Consider the following 19,948-nt stretch of genomic DNA (forward strand, 5'->3'; position numbering starts at 1 on the left):
CGGGTTGAGTTCCTGCCCCAAGTGGAGGAGTTCAAGTATCTCGGGGTCTTGTTTGCGAGTGATGGGAGAAGGGAGCCGGAGATCGACAGACGGATTGGGGCTGCAGCTGCAGTAATGCGGACGTTGCACCGGTCCGTCGTGGTGAAGAGGGAGCTGAGTGTAAAAGCGAAGCTCTCAATTTACCGGTCGATCTACGTCCCTACCCTCACCTATGGCCACGAGCTGTGGGTAGTGACCGAAAGAACGAGATCGCGGATACAAGCGGCAGAAATGAGCTTCCTCCGAAGGGTGGCTGGCCTCTCCCTTAGAGATAGGGTGAGAAGGTCGGCCATCCGGGAGGGGCTCAGAGTAGAGCAGCTGCTGCTCCACATTGAAAGGAGCCAGCTGAGGTGGTTCGGGCATCTGACAAGGATGCCCCCTGGGCGCCTCCTGGGTGAGGAGTTCCAGGCATGTCCCACCGGGAGGAGGCCCCGGGGCAGACCCAGGACACGCTGGAGAGATTATATCTCTCGGCTGGCCTGGGAACGCCTTGGTATTCCCCCGGACAAGCTGGAGGAGGTGGCTGGGGAGAGGGAGGTCTGGGCCTCTTTGCTTAGGCTGCTGCCCCCGCGACCCGACCCCGGACAAAGCGGATGACGATGGATGGATGGATGGATAAAATTGTATTCTCAGGTGTATAGCCCGTCCAAGAAGATTTGGTTAGTCAAATTCTAATAATTAATTAACCTCTAATTTGGCACCAAAAGAAGGCATGTGCAGCTGTGAATTTTAGATGTACAATTTATTTAGCTCTCTAAAAAACCTTGTTTTTCTACCAAACAAAGTCATATCTGGCACCAAAAACCACATGGCAGCCACCTAAAATGCTAAGCTTAAAAATCTGTAGCCTTGAAACCAATGGGTGGCATAATGGTGGCTCGGCTGTCTCTATTATATAGAGTCTGGGTTTCATATATAAACTTCAGAAAATGCCAGACAATAAGATCTGCTAATGTCATAACCTTCACGGCTGCAGTGCATGTGTGGAACATGCTGTGGATTTGATCTGAAATCTGTGACCCACACTGGGACACACTCATACTTTACTACAGCAAAGTGAGAAGTTAAACCACCAAAGATCAATAAAAACATTATTTTTAATAAACCAATAAAATAGTTTAATAAACAATTTAATTAGTTAGTCTTGAAACACCTGATCAAGTCTTAAACATCAACTGTAAAAGATTAAAGCGTAACAGGCAGCGCAGCTGAAACTCTAATATCACTTTTAATTGGGTGATTAACCTGCGGGTGTGTCAACAAAAAGAGGTGACTGAAGCGGAACATAAGTTTGGGGCATCTAAATGTTAGCGCGTGTGAGTGAGTGCGACTTTGTGGGTGTGGATACACATGACTGGGCCACTGCTTTCGCTCATGAAACAGTTTAAAGTGGATCACTCATTATCAGGAAATGTCCACAAAGTGGTCACAGGAAAAGGAGTTTCTGTATGTCTGTGTCCACTTATGCGCACGTGTTTGAGTGAAATATGCACTCGAGATATCTTTAATCCATATTATTTGTTTCTTAGCTCAAAGTCGTTTATACAGAGACAAACACAGAGTGCATGTTGATGTTAGTATTCATGTATAATGTTTAAACCAAAGAGCATGGGGGTCTGATTGTTGACGTAAGCCCTGCTATGAGTATGATCTCGGGCCACGGTGACTAAGAGGATGGCGGTTTATAGTCAGTGATGACATCACGATACTCACCAGCACCATTTCCTCCCTACTACAGAGAACAGATCACACTCCCAGCTAATCTATCAGTCTTTCACACTGACAATTTAAAAGGTTAGCGTAGTCATGATGGAGATGGCGGTGAAACCAAATACTTACAAATATCCCGTAACAGAATCAAAATGGACCCCTCCCTCATTCCACAGCAGTTTTCCAGAATGTTCAGATACTGCAGAGAGCACAAAAACAGACACTCGACACCTCAGTGACAAGAACCAGGGAGCAGAATGCAACGCAAGTTTACACAGGCAAGAATTCATTACTCTGTCCTTTTTATGAACGTTTTCTTCTTTATCGTTCTATAAAAACTACTTTCCGTCCATTAAGTACATTATCTTTATAAGAGATCAGACATATAAGCACCAATCTTTTTCAAAAGGCTCTCAGGCCCTTTTGCAAACGTACAAATCACAATTTTGGTAGTAAAAGCAGATTTCTTTCTTTCTTTTAAACAAATCATTTTACAGCACTTTGCTGCTGGTAACTTGTGTCAAGCCTGACAAAAAAGGATGGTGCAGTTTTGCGCTCCATCTGCTTAGTTTTCGACCATCTGGGATGCTTTGAAATTTTTATGACACTGCGGTTTGCAATGGTTGGCATTTTCCTCTTCTGCTGGCCTCGGGGTGAACACTCAGTTGTTTTCAAATTAAAAACTGCACCAGATTTATCCCACAGAATGAAGAGCAAACAGCTGAGTAACTGTTGGTCCAAATAAATCAGACTTAAAACAGAAAAAAAAAACCCAAAAACATACATGTACAGTAATTGTTACATTTGCCATTTTAAATTTGTGCTACTAGCATTATTTCTAAACTTGATACATACATGTGACTCAAAAGATTTCAAAAGACAAGCATATATTTCCTCATGTTAAGAATGAGAAAAAATATTACCAACCTAAGATAACCATTCACAGTTATTTAATTTTATTAAAATGTAGGTTTACGGGCTCAAATCCAGTGACCTAAACCACATCAAATCAAGTAATATGAAACAGAAAGTACAACCCATTTGAGTTCCAAGGTTTTATCTAAAGAAAATATGTAAATACAACCTGAGATGAACAACACATAACATATACTAAGTCTTCATTTATTTAACAAACACTAAACTGAAGAACCAGTGTGTGGAAAACTAAGTACACCCCATGACTGAAATCACTGTTTTCTGTATGACTTTATTGGTCTCAGATTGTTGTGGAGGAAATCTGCCCTGCTTTCCTTAAAGATTTTGCTTTAGTACATTGAGGTTTTCAAACATTTGCTCTCTGCTCTCTGAAAGTTGCACCACTTCAATCAGGTTGAGATCAGGGGCCCGTTCTTCGTACGTCGCTTACTACATCCAAGATCAAATGACACATCCAAGATCAAATCATCGCGCTAACCGTGAGCTCGCTAATCCGGTTCCCCGAACACACCTGCTGTTGACGATTAGTACAGCTGGACGCAGTAATGTGACATCACTGGGTGTCATAAAAGGGGCTACGCATCGATAGTAGAAACATTGATCGGCAACCCTCTGATTGGTCGGCGAAAATGTCGAAGGAGCGCGCTCGGCTCGGTATTTTTCGGCAGCAGAGCAAGAACTCCTGAGTGAGGGATTTCAGGAGTTTCAGAGTTTAATCAGAACGCAAGGGAACACTGCAAAGGCTGCAAAAGCAAGGAGAGAGGGCTGGCAGAAAGTTGCTGACAAATTAAACTCGTAAGTAATTTAATAATAATAATAATAATATATTGGATTTATATAGCGCTTTTCAAGGCACCCAAAGCGCTTTACAATGCCACTATTCATTCACTCTCACATTCACACACTGGTGGAGGCAGCTACAGTTGTAGCCACAGCTGCCCTGGGGCAGACTGACAGAAGCGAGGCTGCCATATTGCGCCATCGGCCCCTCTGGCCAACACCAGTAGGCGGTAGGGTAGATTTATTATATTACACTATATTATCCAATATTATATTACATTATATTATATTGTTATATTATATCCTCTTTCACATTAGAGCCACAACAGGACCCACTAGAACATGGGAACAAGTAAAAGTGAAATATAAGAATATTCTACAGAATGGTAATATTTATCACTTATATTGCTTTTCGTCTCTTGGAAAGAGAGCCTGAAATAATCTGTTTGTTTGTTTATAACAGCAACCAAGAAAAGGGCAGAGCAAAAAAAGACAGGTGGTGGTCCTGCACCCCCTCGTCAACAAGTTGGTTAAGTAAATAATATCCTCACGGGAAAATCGATATCTCTCAATGAGCACACTGTCGCGCTGAGCTAAAGGATCCTGTCTGTCCCGCAATATACGCTGAATTCTGAGGACTCTCCTTATCAATCTTGCACCTTCCGCAATGGGTTGCTCGCGTAAACGGACAGGACATGGCTGCGACAGGCTTCCCAAATCCACCTTGGCTTTTATAGCCGTGGTCTCTCATCTTGATTACACGAAGTAATTTACAATTACTACTCTGAAATATGAATTACATCTGTAATAATCACATACATGTAATAGAATGTTAATAGTACATTTCCCTTTTTTAGGAAATGACCTGTATGTATCTGTGTGACATCAATAAAAGGATCAAGTGCTGCATTATCTTCAGTTACATTGATGTTATTTATTTATCGCTGTTGCTTTCGTATAAATGAAGCGGACATACCTGCGTGGCCGCGATCTAATCCTGTTTACATAAAGTAAACCTGCTCCCGAGCAGGTTTACGCTTACGGCTCTGTTGCTATGACAGCAAGTCCCGGATGAGCTTCGGGGAACCGACTGATCCAGGATCACGCGAAATCGTCAACAATCTAATCCGGCTAACCTACTTAGCGAGGTACGAAGAACGGGCCCCTGGACTTTGACTGGGCCATTTGCAAACCTTGATTCTTTTCTTTTATAGCCACTCTGTTTTAGATTTGCTGCTAGGCTTTGGATCATTTCTGTCAGAAAGTTGGCTTCCCATTTGATTGTTGAATTATCTGGTATACAGAGGGCTTCCTTGTAAACTTAGTGACTGCAAGTGCTCGGGTTCCACAGTAGCAAAACCAGCTAAAATGATCACCACTCTTGCTACATTCTCTTTACACATACAACTTCTACATTTCTACTAATAAATGACAGGATGTAATTCAGTAATGTGCAATAGTCTTGAGCCATCCCTCGTTCCTTGAAATTTTGCTTCCAAGGAATCAGACTTGTCCTCTTGGCTTTCGTAGTCTTTCACAGTTTCACTATGGACACTGGTAACTTTTTGATGCCTCATCAATCTAGCACTTGTACCTGACATCTTAACAGTGACCTATAATCCATTCAATGTCAGCCTGTGTTATGTCTACACATAGAAAACTTTGTCAATCAAAATGCATGCACTTATTACTAGCAGGTATTGCATAAACACGTATGTTGAAGCATAAATGTAGTCATACCAAATATTGACTTTCAGGCTTGTTAGAGTTGTAAAAACTATTTTTTTTTTTACCTTTTTTACTGCATTTCAGTGTATGTCTGTACATAACACTGGTGGCTCAGGCTTTTGCACAGTACTGTGTGAGATGTGTTGTTGTTCATCTGAACTTTAAGACCCACTAAGGACCAGATGACTCAGATTATATCCTGACGTGTAAAACCTTAGGCCTGAAAGTGGCTGTACTTCCTTTTACACATGACTGTATATGCATATACACACGCAAACATAACCGGCTTTTACCTTTCTCAGATCTCCACCCTGACAGTACTCCATGGCCAGCAACGGCAGATCATTGGTGGCCACCAGTTTCTGCATTCCTTGAGGAACTTCTCGGGCAGCAACCACATTGACATGATCCAACCTAAGTGAGAAAAACTAATTAGAAGAACTGTACAATGTATTATAGCAATATAATTCATTATCATTTTAACCACAAGAAATCATCTTTTGCTAAAATGTTCCTGAAACCGATCTGATGACAAAAGAAAATGACAAATCAGAGAAGGGCAACTGATCTTCCCAAGGGGGTTTCATGAGAAATTGGGAGTGCTGTGGAGGGTGGCACCAATAAGGTAAACTCAATTCTGCTCATTATTAATGCTATCTCTTTAGAAACTGTCACTGGTAAAAGGGGATATTAGAATTAAGCTATAATAAAATGCTAAACTTTTAATCACTATTTAATCAACAATCTCAAAAACACTTGTGAAAAAAGTTTCAGCAAACATTGAAAGATTTAACTCTGTACTAAGTGCTATTTCCATTTTGCTTCCAGTTGAATTAATGGATTTGCAGTTTTTCATTTCTTTTTCCATGTTTGGTGACATAAATCTAGTGGTTTGGTTTTGGTTAAGTGCGTTAAAGTCGGGTTCAGTGTCTGAGTAAATGGCTTCAATTCTGCATTTGAGAGCTCCGGAACATCCTTCCCTTTCCTCATACGAAACTCTCATTTCTGCTTTCAGTTTTTCCCCCTGCACAACGCAAAAACACCTGGGTACATATTAGTCTTTATCTTGCATCCACTTCCAAAGCCTAACATTTTTCCCCATCAGACTTGGACAGCCATTGGCAGCCATTTCAGCCCAGCCTATTCAAGCATGCAGTTAACTTCATGAATAAACTCCCTGTCTTGCATCACTGCACCAATAATATCCAGTAAGAACCAAGCAAATACACAGAGATTAATCTTGAATTACGCTCCAATGTTTCAACTGACTGCACTGATTAATTTCCAGGTTCTTGGCAGCTATTTCTAAGGAAGTTACGCATTGTGATATCTTAAAAAAATACAATTTGTTGTTTCTGCATTTTTTTTGCCTGGGAACTGCTCTTTTACCATATCGTGTCTTACATAGAAAACATTCGCCTCCACCTTTTTCCACATTAGACACAAAAATCTTCTCCACAGGCTGGGATTATGATTGCTTTTGATTGTAGACACAGTTCTGTGAGGACAACAAGTGCGCTTGGATCCTTGTAAACTGTAGTTCAGCATCTGTGTGGACAAGTCTCACAAACTTCTGCATGAAGTGCTGTGTTTAACCTATGATGACAAAATGTACCTCACTCAGACCCAGTTGGACCTTGGAAGTAGAACACACCACAACTCTTATATCACTTAATATATAACACAAAACATGATGCAATTGCTGATACATGAGTACTCTAAATTTCATATATGCAAACAATGCTTTTGTAATTTCATATAACTGACTGAGATAGATACTGTACTATTTACTCTTTGATTCTTTTCTATGTTTTTTGTATGAATTGCAGTGAAGACGCCTGGCATCAGAGTTACTCTACGCTACCATATGTTGTGCTGTTCTTCATTTAAACTTTATTAGAAAAATGTTTAAAACTTGGCTTGCATTAAAAATAACAAAACTGTTTATATCACACAATCTCTGGATCATTAAAAGTCTTACTTTTTGATCTGATTCAATTTCCTCCTTTGCCATTTCTGAAGCTTTGTGGTTTCATAATGTGTCACTGAAACAATGTGTTTCAGATTGCCTCTGACTCAAGTATTCATTACATATAAAAAGCAAAGGAGAGTGTAAAGATAACAGACTCCAACTGATATCAGACTGACCAAGAAAATGATGTACTGCATGTAATCCGTGTTGTAGGAACTCGAATAGCAGAAGACTGATAGCAATCACTGAAATAATAAATGACTGTTATTATGAGTCCTCACATGTATGCAAGTGTTCAGTTAAAGCAATAAATAATCAAACAAAACGAAATACATTCAGCTGTATAGTTATATTTCTTTAATATAGGATGTTTTCTGCTTCTGGGAATACAAGGATTCATATGAAGTCCTTCAAGCTTCAATCCTTGGATCATTTCTGCTTTTAATTTATGTTACCATTAGGCCATCTATTTAACATCTTCAAAGGCATCTCCTATCATTGCTATGCTGATGACACACAGCTATACTTTTCTGTCAAGGCTAACAATCTCAGCAGCCTCTCCTACCTCAGCTTTACTGTCACTAAAGACTGAGTGTCTTCAGCTGTGACAAAGCCGAGGTTCTTGTGTTCAGCTTCTCTTATGTGGTCAGTCATTATACTAGCCTCCTCACCAGCAATATCGAATAAGCATCTAAGAATCTTGGTATTATTTTTAACCAGCATCTCCAAGCTCATCCAGTCTTGTTTCTTTAAACTAAGAAACATCACAAAAAAGTACATGCTTTAATGTTCTCCCAACTCATTTACTGTCACTGACTCTTCACTTTTGTTAGGCTGCTAACAAAAACAAGCCAGTGGTCACATCACCTCTACTCTTACTTGTCTTCAATGGCTTCCAGCTGAAATTAGAAATAATTTTAAAATTGTATTAATAACATAAATCCACATGGCCAAGCTCCTGCACAGATAGCAGACATCATGAGAATTTATTCCAGCAGACAACCTCTTCATTCTTCTAAGCTAGAGGGGTCCACACTTTTGAAGTTGTCGTACCAAAACTTTGTAACAGCCTGCGTCAGCCTGAATCAGCAGTTTGTTTTAAACAGCTGCTGAAGACTCATTTTATAGCTTAGCTTTTCTGTAATCTTTAATCCCTTACTTCTGGCTGTAGAGTGTGTATGACTGAATGTAAGAACGTACGTTTGACTGTGTGTCTGTCAGCTGGGGCAAGTGAACTTATGTTTAATGTATAGTTTTATCCAAACTGTAAGGCACAGTTTTTGGGGGTTATTTTTAAAGCTATACAAATAAAGCTATTATTATTATTATTATTATAACATATGAACTGGAAACTGTTGAATTTGAGAAAACGTTTAGAAAAAAAAATACACAATGAGAGAAAGAGTGGGATGAAGCCTGCATGAGATTTTGGAAATGTTTTTTTTCCTTGGTTTTAAAAAGACATTCTGCATTTGCAAAAGCAACAGAATACCAGATGTATAAACACATTATAACTCAAAAACAAAGTGATGTGTCTTTCAGTAGATGTTCGTGTGCAAATCTGTGTTAAGTAGCTGTAATAATATAATGGTAGGTTGCCATGTCCCCTACCCAGTGTTTTTTTCCCCAAGTTGAGCGTGGGAGCACGGAAGGGTTGCGGTTGTGACCGAGTCTGTCTGAAAACAACACGCTTGTTAAAGTAAGACAAGAGGGGGAGGTTTTATGCGTGTGTTTGCACTACCAAATGACAAAAAGCACATGCACTTCACATCTCAAAACATAATCAAACCCTGCATAAACTGGCATCCAGGGACCTGACACCAAAACCGAAGCCATTAACAGAATGGCTTCTGGTGTGGAAAGAGAATGACTGCCAAAGCAGAGCAAAATGAGGAGGTGGCACCTAGGACGTCAGAAATAACCAAAGTCACCAAAATAACTCACTTTCATGCTGTTCTAATTATCTAATGTGTGATTTTTACTATTTCAGGGCACAAAATTGGTTTTTATATTTTGAGAAACTTGTTAAACAGATGGGTACATAAAAGTCAAATGTCAAACTCATAAGCACCCAGTTTGTCATGGAATGTACCAAAGTGAGTCACGGCAACATGTCAGACTGAACCAGGCTAACATGCCAAAAACGGCCTTAAACCAACGCAGCAAACTGTTTCAGTTTGCACGGGAAAATCACCAATTTCTTAAAAACTGATGTGTCACAAACTGAGATGCATCACTGTGGAAAAAGAGACTTTTTCTTGAAGCTTCCTTGACAGTTTGCTGCTCATTCTGCACACAAGTGCAAGTCAGACTGGGACTTCCAAAAGCAATGGTGGGGAAAAAAAACTGTAGTTGCAAGGGAACAGGTGACTGACCACATTTTAAATGAGTTATAGTTTCTGTATAGGACTTGGATGGAGTTATAATACTGATAATCACTCAACATAATCTCAAATGCAGCTTCTGACCTTTTCATGATCTGGATCTCCAGACACCATCTCTCCTTGTTTCTGTCACTCAGCTCTTGCCGACATTGCTTTATAGCAATCTGCTCCTCTGTGTCCTGAAAACAGACAGACACAAAGTCAGACTTCCATCATTTCAGAGGACATTACACTGAAAAGCTGTTTTCACACATGAACTTTAGCCTTTTATTTGTCTACACAATATCCAATAGAGGTTCTCAATTCATTTGAGATGTTAAACAATCTCTGCAGTGCCTCAACATTCGCTAACCTGGCAGTAACCTTGCCAAAAGACAGTATTTCCCATAATAGCAATGAGGCTGACTCAGATAGTTTCCTGCTTTGTGCTGCAAGTCAGAGACAGCAACTGCAGACAATGTCTCAACCTGATTCTCCTGAAATGTTCAGAGTTCATATGTCGGGGACAAAAAGCTTAAGGAAAAGAAAAAAAAGAAAGGGCGGTTAGGACAGTAAAGAAGGAAAGAGAAAAGAGTAACAAAAGCAAAATAAATTATAAATACATCAGGATAATACATTAAACCTACAAAGTCTGAACCATTAAACCTGAAACTAAAGTCCAACTAGAGTGTTTATTGAACCTAACAAATTTAAAAAATACATTTAATATCAAGTTGGATACATGAGTTTTAATTCATATAATTTATATCCACTTGTATTATTTACTCCATCCAGCTTTTCTTGCAATTGATATAATAATATGATGCTGTTGGGATTAGATTTAAAAAATAAAAATCACAATAATGATGTAGGAGCCTCAAAAACTCATGTATCAAATATAATACACATGGCATTACAGAGTTAAAGTGGACATACAAATAAAAGACAGAAAAAAGCTTCATCTGAAGTGTGAATCATGCAAAGCTGCTCTAGTGGAAATGAGCGTAACGATCCTTTGTGCGATCTTCAATGTTAATTATATATTTTACCATGACTACTTTGTATTCAAGAAACAGAGTGGTCAGACATTCCTACTTTATGATAAACAGAAAAAAAATGAGGGGAAATGGGGTAAAAGAATCACAAATTGGTCATAGGTATGGATGCCCACCGTCAGCTGGGCCTAGCCTGCCTGTGAGCCTGGTTGGATAACCAGTTAAACAATAGATGGATGGACTGGACTAAAACAATGGAAAAATACACAACTATCATTACAACTTTGCAAACCACAGAGCAGACACTATATTAAATCACTTCCCTTAAAATGATGAGAAACAACTTCTTCCTACCTGTTTCTCATGAAGGCGTTTCACTTCCCATATGAGCTATTATTAGTCAACAGTATTGTCGCCAATGCAGGAAGACATAACCTTTCCTGCAGAAGAAGTTGAATCATCACAACGGCAGTGCCACGAGAGTCCTCAATCATTCTCCCTCCTAAAGGTCAATTTGCAGTGGCACCAATGATTAGCACTGTGATTACAATGCTAAACTTCTTTTTTTGAATGCTTCACTGATTATTGTAAACAGCAATGGAAGTAAATCATACAAATACGTTTATGGAAGACACACGCACTGGCCCCTCTGTTAGATACTCCTGTTCAGCACCTTATTTATGCAAATATCCAGTAAGCCAATTACATGGCAGCACCCTAATGTATTTAGGCATGTAGACGTGGTCAAGGTGAACTTCTGAAGTTCAAATGGAGCATCAGAATGAGAAAGAAAGGCGATTTAAGTGACTTTGTCGTGACTTATTTGTCATGGGAAAGTCTGAGTATTTCAGGAAGTGCTGATCTACTTGAATTTTCCCACTTTCCAGAGAACAAGAACAAATATCCAGTGAGCAGCAGTTTTCTGGTCAAAATTCTTAGTTAATGTGATGTTGAGGAGACAGAACAGGGCTCTAGACTAACTTTTTGCCACGGTTTAACTGGTGTTTCAACCGCATTGCTTAACACAGCAGTTTTACATATGCACTTTTTTGGAGGGGGGGGGGATTGCTGTCCATACAGACAATACTGATTTGTAAATGTTTAACTAACAATCTTGTGCTTAAAGTGCTTTGGCACTCTTTGGCAATATTGTAGACAATGTTAAACCTGCACTTTCAAACGTACACATGGACTACACGAATATCTGGACCACGACCAATCAGAGAGGGCCCGCCCCTGACTATTTTTGATTGGTTTAGACCACAATAGAGGCATAATGTGTGTCTGCTGTTGACCACACGGAGACTTTCAGAGTTGCGGAGTATTTCTTTTTCTTTTGTTAGTCGAACAGTTGGTCGCACCGGTGCGACCTAAGATTTTTTTTTAGTCGCACCATTGAAAAATTTGGCCGCATTTGCGACCATATTGGTTACACTCTAGAGCCCTACAGAAATAACTAGTCATCATAGACAAGATATGCAGAAGAGCATCTCTAAAAGCAGCACATCACAGCCTCCACATCACCTTTCAGATGAGACGGAATGGAACGTGGATCGTGGATGTGCAGCCAAAAAAATCTGCAGGAACTGCATGATGCCATCATGTCAACACAGACTAAAAAGAGGAATGTTTCCGGCACCTTGTTGAATCTATGCCGCGAAGAGATAAAACATTTCTGAAGGCAAAATTGGGTCCAAGCCAGAGCTAGCAAGGTGCAACTGATAAAGAGGCCAATGAGTGTATATTATTAAATACACATTTTGCAAAATACAGGTGCAGCTTCAGGAAAACAATTATAAAAGCCTGAATTACAGCCACCAACAGAGAATTGGACAGCTCTTTATTTAATGAATGAGAAGTGCTGAAATCTTTCATAATGAAACCACAACAGAAATGATTTTAACTCTCCTTTGTGGATTGTAGTCACATGAAAAACTGAAGGGGAAATGGGGTAAAAGAATCACAAATTGGCCATAGGTATGGATGCCCACTGTCAGCTGGTGCTAGCCTGCCTGTGAGCCTGGTTGGATAACCAGTTAAACAATAGATGGATGGACTGGACTAAAACAATGGAAAAATACACAACTATCATTACACCTTTGCAAACCACAGAGCAGACACTATATTAAATCACTTCCTGGCTCAAAGCCAGCTTTAAAAATGCAACGATATTAAATGTGAGTCATACAACAGCACAGCTAAAGTACAATTTTAAAGATAGGAAAAGGAAGAGCCACTAATCGGGTGTTGTCAGGTTCCCAGAGTGCCCTCTTGTTCAGTGATGTAACTTTCAAATGGTTTCATCCCGTGACTTAGAGTGACATCATTACAATAGACACTATTTCACATGGGCTGAGTGCACAAAGAAGAGCTTCCTGGAGTGAACAAAACCCATGAAGGTGAAATCCCAAATGCTCTTTTGTTCAGTTCAAAGACCTTCATTCTTTTCATCAGACCCATATTTTATAAATAACACTTTCTGAGCTTCCATTAGTCATAATCTTTCTCCAGGTTGTCCTTAGCACATGTCAGTCTGGCTTGAAGATGACAAATTGAGTTTGTCGCGGTCTACAGCCTCACAGTCAATTCCTGTGCAGTGTTCTACTGATTATCTTCTTCCAGACGATAATTCCTGAGCTGGCGAAGTCATTCAGGAGTGTCTTCACAGTTGTTCTGGGGTCTTTGGAGACATCTCTCACTCAGTTTCTTTCCAGAATTGTTGAAACCTTATACTTCCAACCTCTGTCAGGCTTGTTCTGAACTGTTTGGTCTCGTTAAATTTTGGGAAAATACTTCTAACTCCAGTTATTTAAACTTGGGAACGCTGTGATAGCTTTGTGTATCTATCTCCTGCTTTGTGAGCATCACCAATTCTTATGATGATGACTGATTACGTTTGTTTTTGGCAGGATGCTTTCCAAAGTGACAGCTTAAACCCGTGCTGACGTTTTGATATTGTGTGTAAATTGAACATTACAAAGTTAAAGCACCACAGTGCACAACGCTGGTTTGTGCTATGGCTTGCTAAAACATTTTTCAGGGTGGTAATCATGACCATAATAAATTAGTTTTTTTATGAAATAATAGTTCTTGTGTTCAAATAGAAATAAATTATGATTTCTAAAGAAAACTAGCAAGTTTAGAAAATCCCTTACTCTTTTAAAAAGTAAAAAGCTTTGAATTTCATAGGGGACCTAATATTTTTATCCTCAAGAGTTCTGTAGTATCAAAATAATCCAGTGAGAGTTGTTTATACATTCTTTCACGCAATTCCACGAGTGTGATCTTAGTGAAATACAAACAGACATTAGCTAAAAGATGAGTTTAATTTGTACCCTACAGCTAATCCACCTCCACGGTCATTATACTGTTTACATGAGCTTTCGCTGTAGGAGGAACAAGGAAGCTTTGCCTCAGCAGGTTGAGGAAGTTTTCCTCATCTTAAATCTTTACTAAACACAAAGAGGGAAACACACAAGTGAACTTTCATTTCTGATTCCATTTTAAAATGACTATTTCCCTCTAAACAAAACCTTAACTTTAAAATTTGATCAGCAGAGGTAAGAGCCGATGGCTTCCCAGAAACTTCAGCAGGACATGTATAATTATCTTGTCAGTGTAATAGTTTGTTATTCAAACATCCTCTTTCCTGTCTATTATGTCCTAAAGATATAAGATTCTCAAAGATGTAACAGTATGCTAGAAGTATGTGGAGTGAATACCTTGTTTTGCCATCTTGTGACATTTCCAAAGCCCCCGGTGCCGAGCCGCTCCTTCAGCTCCCAGGGCCCACAGCTCTGCGGCTGCTGCAGGGGGACTCGATTCATGACCTCCTCACCTACACCTAAAACAACAAAATAGTGGATCCGTCATGACCCATTACTAAGGCTAAAATGTTACGTTTGGCCTGAAAAATGTCATGGGAGTATGCATTTGTCTGAGCACGCAACCAGTACTCAAGCAAATAATTAACTGCTTCGTCTCGAACAAATGCCTAAAAAAAGCCTTGTTTGAAGCTTCTCAGCTCTGAGACCTACAGTGTTTTCTGGTTTGTACAGGAACCTTTTATATTTATACCTTTATACCTTTTAAAACTGATAATAGGTGCATTGTTTAAGTGAAACATGCAAACACATATAGAGATACAAAATAACATAACAGTTTGTACGATTCTGACAAGCTTGAAAGTATCTCGACCGATGGCTTCCTATCTTGTGTTTTTCTACCCAGATCTGCCTTTCCAGCATTAGCAGTGTTTGGGAGTACTGAAAAAAATGAAGCCATAGACAATTAGATTCTTTCCAGATGGTACAGTGTGATGGATCAAAGTCTGACAGTACTTGTCTGTGTTCATAATTCCATTAAATGCAGCCCAGAACCATGACTGACTCTCCACCGTGCTTTATAGATGGCTGTAGACACTCTATATGATGACTGGAACCAGAATTTTCAGATCTGGTTCATCACTCCATTGGAGCTGTTGCCACTGACTTTCAGTTCAGTTCTTGTGTTGGCATACCTCAGCCTTTTCTCCCCATTTCCCTTCCTTAAGAATAGCCACGCTTCCACTGAGACCATTTCTGATGAGGGTTCAGTGAACAGTAGATGGATCAACTGAAGGTCAGAATGCATCTCGCAGCTTCTGTGTCAGGTCTTTGCTGGAATATTACCCATTTCTAAAAACACGAGTTTTAGTCGTGCCACTTCATCTTTTGTCTTCCACTTGTCCAGTTTCCTCAAACGCACTGCACACTATGCCAGAATATGCCAACCTTTTGACTGATAGGTGTTTGGGAATCACTCAGTTGATGCAAAAACATTATATAAACATTTTATCTCCATCATTTATGCCCTTGTTTTTGTTTTGTTTTGTTTGTAAATTCATCTAAAGGAATGGGAACAAATGTGTTTTTGCAAAAGACCTTTAGCGTCTGAATATACTATTTTAAGCTAGTTCTTTGCTATGTTATATGTAAACAAAACACTGGCTCATTTTTGGGTTAGGTGCCTTTTTGAATGATTCATAGGTCACTGTTAAGTGGCTTAACAAACCAAACATTCCCCTGAAAATGATCAGGTACAAGGACTAGACTAAAAATGAGAGAAAAAGCAGCGAATGTCCAAAGAGTAAGAGTAAAATGTCCAAGAGTAAAACATTAATTTGGTAAAATGAGTAACTTGCCTATTGGTCAGGGACAGTAAGAAAAGAAATGCTGTGTTTGTCCTGTAGGTGATAACATATGTATACAGAAACAGAAACAACAGTGTTGGTGGCTTCTAAACAGCAAAAAAGTAACAAAAAGCTGTATGAATTCCCATAAGCTAATTAACCTATTATAAAAAATGAAAAACAAAATCTCATTGGGAACTTGTTGTATTATCAGTATTGTTATAAATGTGACTGCAGGGGTCTGATGGATGAAATAAAAGCTCTCCAAACTGTGAAACTACATAAACACTGAGTTTGTTTTACAGCAGCTGCAATAAAACAGACAAAACATACATACAAACATTCCTATAGGCGAGTCTAGCTTATTAAAAAAAAGCCCGCTACGTGTATATAAAGAAAACTAACTGTCATATAGTCGCAGACTATTAAGAGGCCCATTAAACACTACAGGGGCGCTACATGCTTGAAGGGTTTCGTTTTAAGCTTCATAGACTGACTTACAGTAAATATACCGCCGACCTTTTACTCATTATAAGAATATTATTCACCGACACACAAAAATTTACTTTCCTTTTGTACTTCTCTGTTCATATAAAATGAGCTGGAACTAGTCTTCGTGTTTTATTTTCAAGGAGAAAAGCGTCAACATTTCAACTCCCGAGTCCTACCTTAGACTCCACACGCAGCGTTCACGCGTTTTCACGCCTTTTTTGTGTTTGAACGGCAGGTTTACTGTGTGTATCCGAGCTTTCAATCAGTAAAACTTTAATAAAAACTACTGCAGCAAATTTTGGCGACACAACAAATCTCCAAACACTCAACTTCCTGATACTGATATTTCCTGTTAACCTGACGAAGAAACAGCCCCGCCCACTTGTAGGGAAAGTCCTCGGATTATGTCCTGCTGGTAGGTTTATGCACTTTTCAACCACACATTATGAGTTTGATCACCATTAAACGGAAATTTTCTTTAATTCCCCAAAATTAAATTAAGAAACTCATAAGTGTAAACTCATAATTGTAGAAAGTCACTTAATTTAGAAACAAATACTACATTAATCCAAAAAACCCTTATTACATTTTTTAAAAATTGATTATTTTAGTTTAAAAGTTAGTTTAAATGTTTAAGTGAAGAATTATCGTAACCCCTAAATCATATTATGTCATGTACATTAATAATTTGGCGTCATTTGTGTCTTTCTACATAAGCAATGTGGCATCCAAACAGCCGTACACATAAAGGTCACTTTAGTGTCTCTCTTTAACTAGAAAAATGAAACACGGGGTCATCGAGAAAGAATGTGACCTAGCTAATCTTTCTGAGAAATAATCTTGCGGATCAAACGCTTTCAAAAACAATGGCCATCTTTTTTTGTGGGCGATGCCATCCCAGCTGTCATAATTCAAGAAATAAGTACACCTGGATCTGTCTGGGCTATCACATTCACACCTGCGCTCAATTTAGAATCTCTAATAAGGCTCCAGGTCCAGACGGCTTCCCTGCAGAATTCTACAAAGAATTCTGGACAATTTTGGCACCAGTATTCCACAGCATGTTGCAGGAAATCGAGGAAAAGGGCAGACTACCACCAAATATGAATTCTGCCAACATTAGTCTCCTGCTAAAACCAGGCAAAGACCCTTTATTTCCCTCAAGCTATCGTCCAATTTCTCTTTTAAATGTAGACCTTAAAATAATCTGCAAAGCTCTCTCAAAGAGATTAGAGAAAATGACCCCCCCTCTTAATTCATCCTGACCAAACTGGTTTCATTAAAGGTCGGCACTCCTCAACAAACACTCGTAGATTACTTAATTTAATAGACTACTCATACGATAAAAACATCGAAACCATAATATTATCTCTAGATGCAGAAAAAGCATTTGACAGAGTTAATTGGAAATTTTTATTCGCAACTTTACACAAATTTGGTTTTGGAAACTCTTTCATAAACTGGATAAGAATATTATACAATTCCCCAACGGCTCGTATCAGAACAAATGACCAGACATCCTCCAGCTTCTGTCTCCTGAGGGGCACCAGACAGGGATGCCCACTCTCCCCTTCACTTTTTGCAATTTTTATCGAACCTCTAGCAGCAGCATTTAGACAGGCTACAACAATTAAGGGCATAAAATGTAAGAACATAGAACATAAAATCAGTCTCTATGCGGATGATGTGTTGCTTTTTCTGCAAAACACACAAACCAACCTCTCTGAGGTAATTACTTTAATAAACTGGTTTTCAAGAGTTTCAGATTATTCAATTAACTGGCCAAAATCTACAGTTCTCCCCATTAACTGCTCCTTCCATAATTCTTCCTCTGCCCCACTGCAATCCGGAAATATTAAATATTTAGGTATTAATGTCTCTCCTAAGCTTTCAGACTTAACTAAACTAAACCACATCCCACTTCTAAAGAAAGTAGAAGGCGATCTGACTAGATGGAAATCTTTACCCATATCACTCATGGGAAGGGTCGCCACTATAAAAATGATGATCTTGCCAAAAATAAATTACTTATTTTTGATGATCCCTAACAAACCATCACAAGATTGGTTCAGATCTCTGGATTCATATATTTCCAAATTCCTTTGGAAAGATAAACCCCCGCGTATTAGCTTAAAAACGCTACAAAGAACCAAGGATAGAGGAGGATTAGATCTGCCTAATTTTCACCAATACTTCTTAGCCAACAGGCTTCAGTTCATCTCAGAATGGTTAAAACATACCTTCTTAGTTGAGCCCTGGCTAGATGTTGAACAGGCACTATGCAAGGATCTAGAGATTTCAGACCTACCATTTATTAGCTCAAACATCAAAAGACATGAATGCTTTAAAAGTATCAACATCAGCTTTTCTCTAACAGCATGGTGGGAGTTTCTAAAAATAACGGAGTCTTCATTAATCCCATGCAAACGTACACCTATCTGGAATAACCCTGACATATTACAAAACAATAATATGATTAATTTCCCAGAATGGAGTTGTAAAGGAATTAAATACTTAGAACATATATTAGAGGGAACAGAATTTATTCCATTTGACAGACTAGTTGAACAATATGGGATCAACAAGACAAGGTTTTTAGAATATCAACAAATTAAATCCATAGTAAAAAAGAAATTTAACCTCAGTCAAGTTGAATTACAAACACCACTAAGTGCGGCACATTTTCTTACTCTTAAATCCCCCAAATTATTATCTAAAATATACAGAACACTTTCTAAATTAGATGAATCAATATCCCTTCCTACTGCAAAGTGGGAAGCAGATTTATCAGTCAACCTAGACCAAAACTTCTGGTCTCAGATTTGCTTAAAAACTTTTAAATTAATTAAAAATCCCAGTCTGCAATTAATACAATAAAAAATACTTCATAGAGTGCACTATACAGGTCATCGGATGTTCAAGATGGGCTTTACATCTTCCAACAACTGCTCACACTGTCAAGGCAATACACCAGACAATTACATCCACGCTCTTTGGTTCTGTCCACCAGTGCAAAAGTTTTGGCGCGAGATATGTGAAGACTTATCAAAGTGTCTGAAATGTAACATTCCAACTTCCCCCTTAGTGTGTCTACTGGGCAGCTTAGATAATGTCACTTCAGAAAAGAATATAGCCCATATGATCTTCACTGCCCTATGCATAGCCAAGAAAACAGTCCTCATGAACTGGAAAAATAAAAATAATCTTAATTCTAACCAATATAGAAATTATCTATTAGATTACATTAGTCTTGACACAGCCTCTGCCACCACATTAGATCAATTGCTCTGGGCCCCTTTTATCAGCTCCATCACCTAGTGGGGGTGGGGGGGTCATAGTTTGGTCCCGCCTTCACTGTTGTGATTGGTGAGGGGGTAGGGACAGGCTTAGGGCGTCGGGGGGTTCCCCGGAGGCATCTTCCTTGGGGGGCTCAACCCGGGGTAGCGGTCACGTCCGGTTGGGGGCTCTGTTGGCTCTCAGGTGACTGTTTCCTCGCGGCTGCGTGCAGCGGGGCTAGGGGAGGGTCTGTGCTGACGGACGTGGGTTACTGACCTGGCAACCTGGCTGCCCCTGGGTGGGCGTGAGGTTCTGGGAGCGCTCTGTCTCTGGGCTGGGGCCCGGGCCGGGCCTCGGGGGCTTGGGTCCTGGTTGGTGTGTTGCCGGGGTTGTGGGCGGGTGGGTGCATGGGGGCCCGGCCCTGGAGCAGGGTGCCGCCGGTGCGTCGAGCCGCCTGGGGGGCTCTTCAACTGGTGGGGGGGATGGT

The 19,948-nt window shown here is 39.6% G+C and overlaps 1 protein-coding gene across 1 annotated transcript in view; it reads right to left on the minus strand.

The window, feature by feature from the left end:
- ikbkb (inhibitor of nuclear factor kappa B kinase subunit beta) overlaps positions 1 to 16,529 on the minus strand; it is a 38,645-nt gene extending 22,116 nt beyond the window's left edge. The window contains exons 1-5 of the mRNA XM_080894702.1: positions 16,362 to 16,529; positions 14,246 to 14,367; positions 9,634 to 9,728; positions 5,487 to 5,607; positions 1,879 to 1,948 (exon numbers count right to left, since the gene is read on the minus strand). Of these exons, the coding sequence (XP_080750828.1) occupies positions 1,879 to 1,948; positions 5,487 to 5,607; positions 9,634 to 9,728; positions 14,246 to 14,350 (391 nt within the window). The 5' untranslated portion in view covers positions 14,351 to 14,367; positions 16,362 to 16,529. The remainder of the gene's footprint in view (positions 1 to 1,878; positions 1,949 to 5,486; positions 5,608 to 9,633; positions 9,729 to 14,245; positions 14,368 to 16,361) is intronic.
- Between the last annotated feature and the right edge of the window lie 3,419 nt (positions 16,530 to 19,948).

This window comes from Rhamphochromis sp. 'chilingali' (assembly GCF_963969265.1).
Source record: "Rhamphochromis sp. 'chilingali' genome assembly, chromosome: 10".
Classification (NCBI taxonomy): domain Eukaryota; kingdom Metazoa; phylum Chordata; class Actinopteri; order Cichliformes; family Cichlidae; genus Rhamphochromis; species Rhamphochromis sp. 'chilingali'.